A 2,500-nucleotide genomic window follows, 5' to 3' on the forward strand; every position below is an offset into this window, starting at 1 on the left:
CATGCCAATATGATTAAACAAATTATCATAGATTAGCATTGAATCACACGTTTTAATGAGTCACAGTTTTCTCTCATGAGGTGTAACAGCTGACAATGTATCCAACTGTCTCAAACCTCTGAGCTCCAATTCAAAATATTATTTTTTCTAGATTCTATTGAAATATGTGTTTTGGAGGATTGTGTTTTATGATTTACTTAAGAGCGCTGTTTAGAAAGGGAAAAATAATATGGTATGTACGGAAGGTTGTTTTATAAAAAATAAAGAATAATTGTTCTGGAGGTAAGGGGCCAATGCGAAGCCGAATCCAGCATTGCGACAAGGGTTCCGAACACAATGGCTGATAGTGAGACAGACAGCAGTTCTAAAACGGAAGAAAATATGCCTATAAGTGACTACTCGTGTACTCATTATAAAAGAAAATGCAAATTGGTCGTAAGTACAAGCATACATCTACACATATTGAATAGAATTAAGGTCAGGATCTGCTTAAATAAGGAGGAAAAGGCGAGATAAAGTGAGAGTGCGTGGGCAGACGACGACGCTTGGCTTGGCCTTGGGTTCAGCCCCTAAACGTGGAACCTTAAATGACTTCCTGTTTATCGGTGACATGAACGTCTTCGCGTCTATTGGAGGCGTTCTTGAGGCCAGAGACGAACTGGAGGATGGGGGAATGATTATATGACTTTCAATGTGTATTGTTGTGTGTCTTCCCGTAAAGAAGTAGACCCATCTGTTGCCTTTTGTGGGTCCTGTGATGCAACTAGATATTTTGATTATATTTTTATTATTAAAGTATGTGCTGAATGACAAAGAGGGTGATCGGTAGAGGTTTAGGACGCTCCTGTCATGCCTCTCTTAACAGGATATTTTTCTCTAAATTATAGAAGCCATGTTCTGACTCATATGACATTCCTTGAAAACCATTCCACTTGAAACTTGCTTAGATCTCTGATGGAAAGAAATGCAAGTCCGCTGTGATTAAGGTGCAATGTCCAGTGATCCAGTGGCCTCCCTTTTACATTTCCTCGCAAAGAACAAAATGCATTGAAGCTAGTTAGAGCTTAGAATGCTTCTTTGTTTTAAAGTAAATATCTGAGTCCGTTCATAATGGAGCCACGTGAAGGTAGAGAAAATCAATATTGGTAACTATAAGGAGCATTTAGTGACACGGTTATAGAAAGTAATCAAAGTAAAGAGGTGGCCACAATTGCTAAACATATTCTGTAAATATACGCTTGAGTGGCTAAGTCTATTATCGCCTTGGCCTCAGTGCTGCACTCTCTTGTGAAATAAATAAAACGACCATATAAGTTGTGTCTAGGTAAAGCTTGTTAGTTTTTGAGGATATTTATAGTTGTATGAGCTAGGGCTATGTCAGTTTTGTGTGAAAGTAATATACAGATTTAAATTAGGTTGGGATAGATCACAGTCAGTATGATTATGAGAAAAAACTCCCATTTTAACAGCCACTTTCTTTTGAATATTATGCTGAGCTTATTGTGCGAATATTTGTTTGTATTTAGATACTTGAAAACATTTAAGAGTAAACTCCTACATGCCTGGCAGTAACTTTAAAGAAAGACGGTAAAAACATAGTCTGATATTGAACTTCAGGATATTTATGGGCTTGCGAGTAATGCCCATGGTGAGTGAAATTCAATTGTAGAACTTCAGTCCCTGGAACTATAAGATTTAGAGTTTATATATAAACTACATTTCTTTGAATATCTGAATCTTAGAAGTGTGGTAAATGAGACCCATTTTAACTCCATGGATCCTGGTACTTAGCTGCCTGCACATGGCCCAAAATCCGTGTTACTTGAGTGGCCACTCTCACGGATGTCTGGCTTGTAGGCTGGGCGCACATGAATACTTTTGTGCGATGTCAGGACTCTTTGGCTTCCTTTTGCACTGTTATTCAATATTTTTCTGGATATCCATTTTTTGAATTTCTACCATTTTCCAATGTCAGTATTTGTCATTTCATAGGCAGTCCCCAGATGGTAATAGACTTTATATCATCTCTCCAAGTAGTTAACTCTGTGCCGTAACCATAACTCAGTAACATTTTGTCATTTAAATTTTCTGTAATATAACCTGCACTGCTGGTCATGGCAGGAAGGAATAGAATATGAGCATGGAAATAGTGTGCTCTCAGTCATGGCAGGAAGGAATAGAATATGAGCATGGAAATAGTGTGCTCCCGGTCATGGCTCACAGATTGTAGATTCCACACAAATTTATTGATGGAAATAATGTACGAGCCCTTTTCCCTAGGACTCACTGAGTCTCATCGCCCTCCAAGAACTTTGTGCACTTTTGGCAACTCATGCCCATCCCCATGGCCTTTAATCGAAATTGTCCTGATGGAAAGTTCCTGTCTCCCTGGCCCTCAGCTAGCTTTCTTCATGACAGTGAGCTTTTGTTACCTGCCCCTCAAGCTTAATTTTTTCATGATGTGATGGTCATATCGCTGAGATTGTAGAGGTGAATATAT

At 38.7% G+C, this 2,500-nt stretch overlaps 1 protein-coding gene across 1 annotated transcript in view; it reads left to right on the forward strand.

The window, feature by feature from the left end:
* Positions 1-286: 286 nt before the first annotated feature.
* Rchy1 (Ring finger and CHY zinc finger domain containing 1) overlaps positions 287-2,500 on the forward strand; it is a 10,088-nt gene continuing 7,874 nt past the window's right edge. The window contains exon 1 of the mRNA XM_027361680.2: positions 287-435. Coding sequence (XP_027217481.1) covers positions 337-435 — 99 coding nt within the window. The 5' untranslated portion in view covers positions 287-336. The remainder of the gene's footprint in view (positions 436-2,500) is intronic.

The sequence above is a fragment of the Penaeus vannamei genome, chromosome 21 (assembly GCF_042767895.1).
Source record: "Penaeus vannamei isolate JL-2024 chromosome 21, ASM4276789v1, whole genome shotgun sequence".
Classification (NCBI taxonomy): domain Eukaryota; kingdom Metazoa; phylum Arthropoda; class Malacostraca; order Decapoda; family Penaeidae; genus Penaeus; species Penaeus vannamei.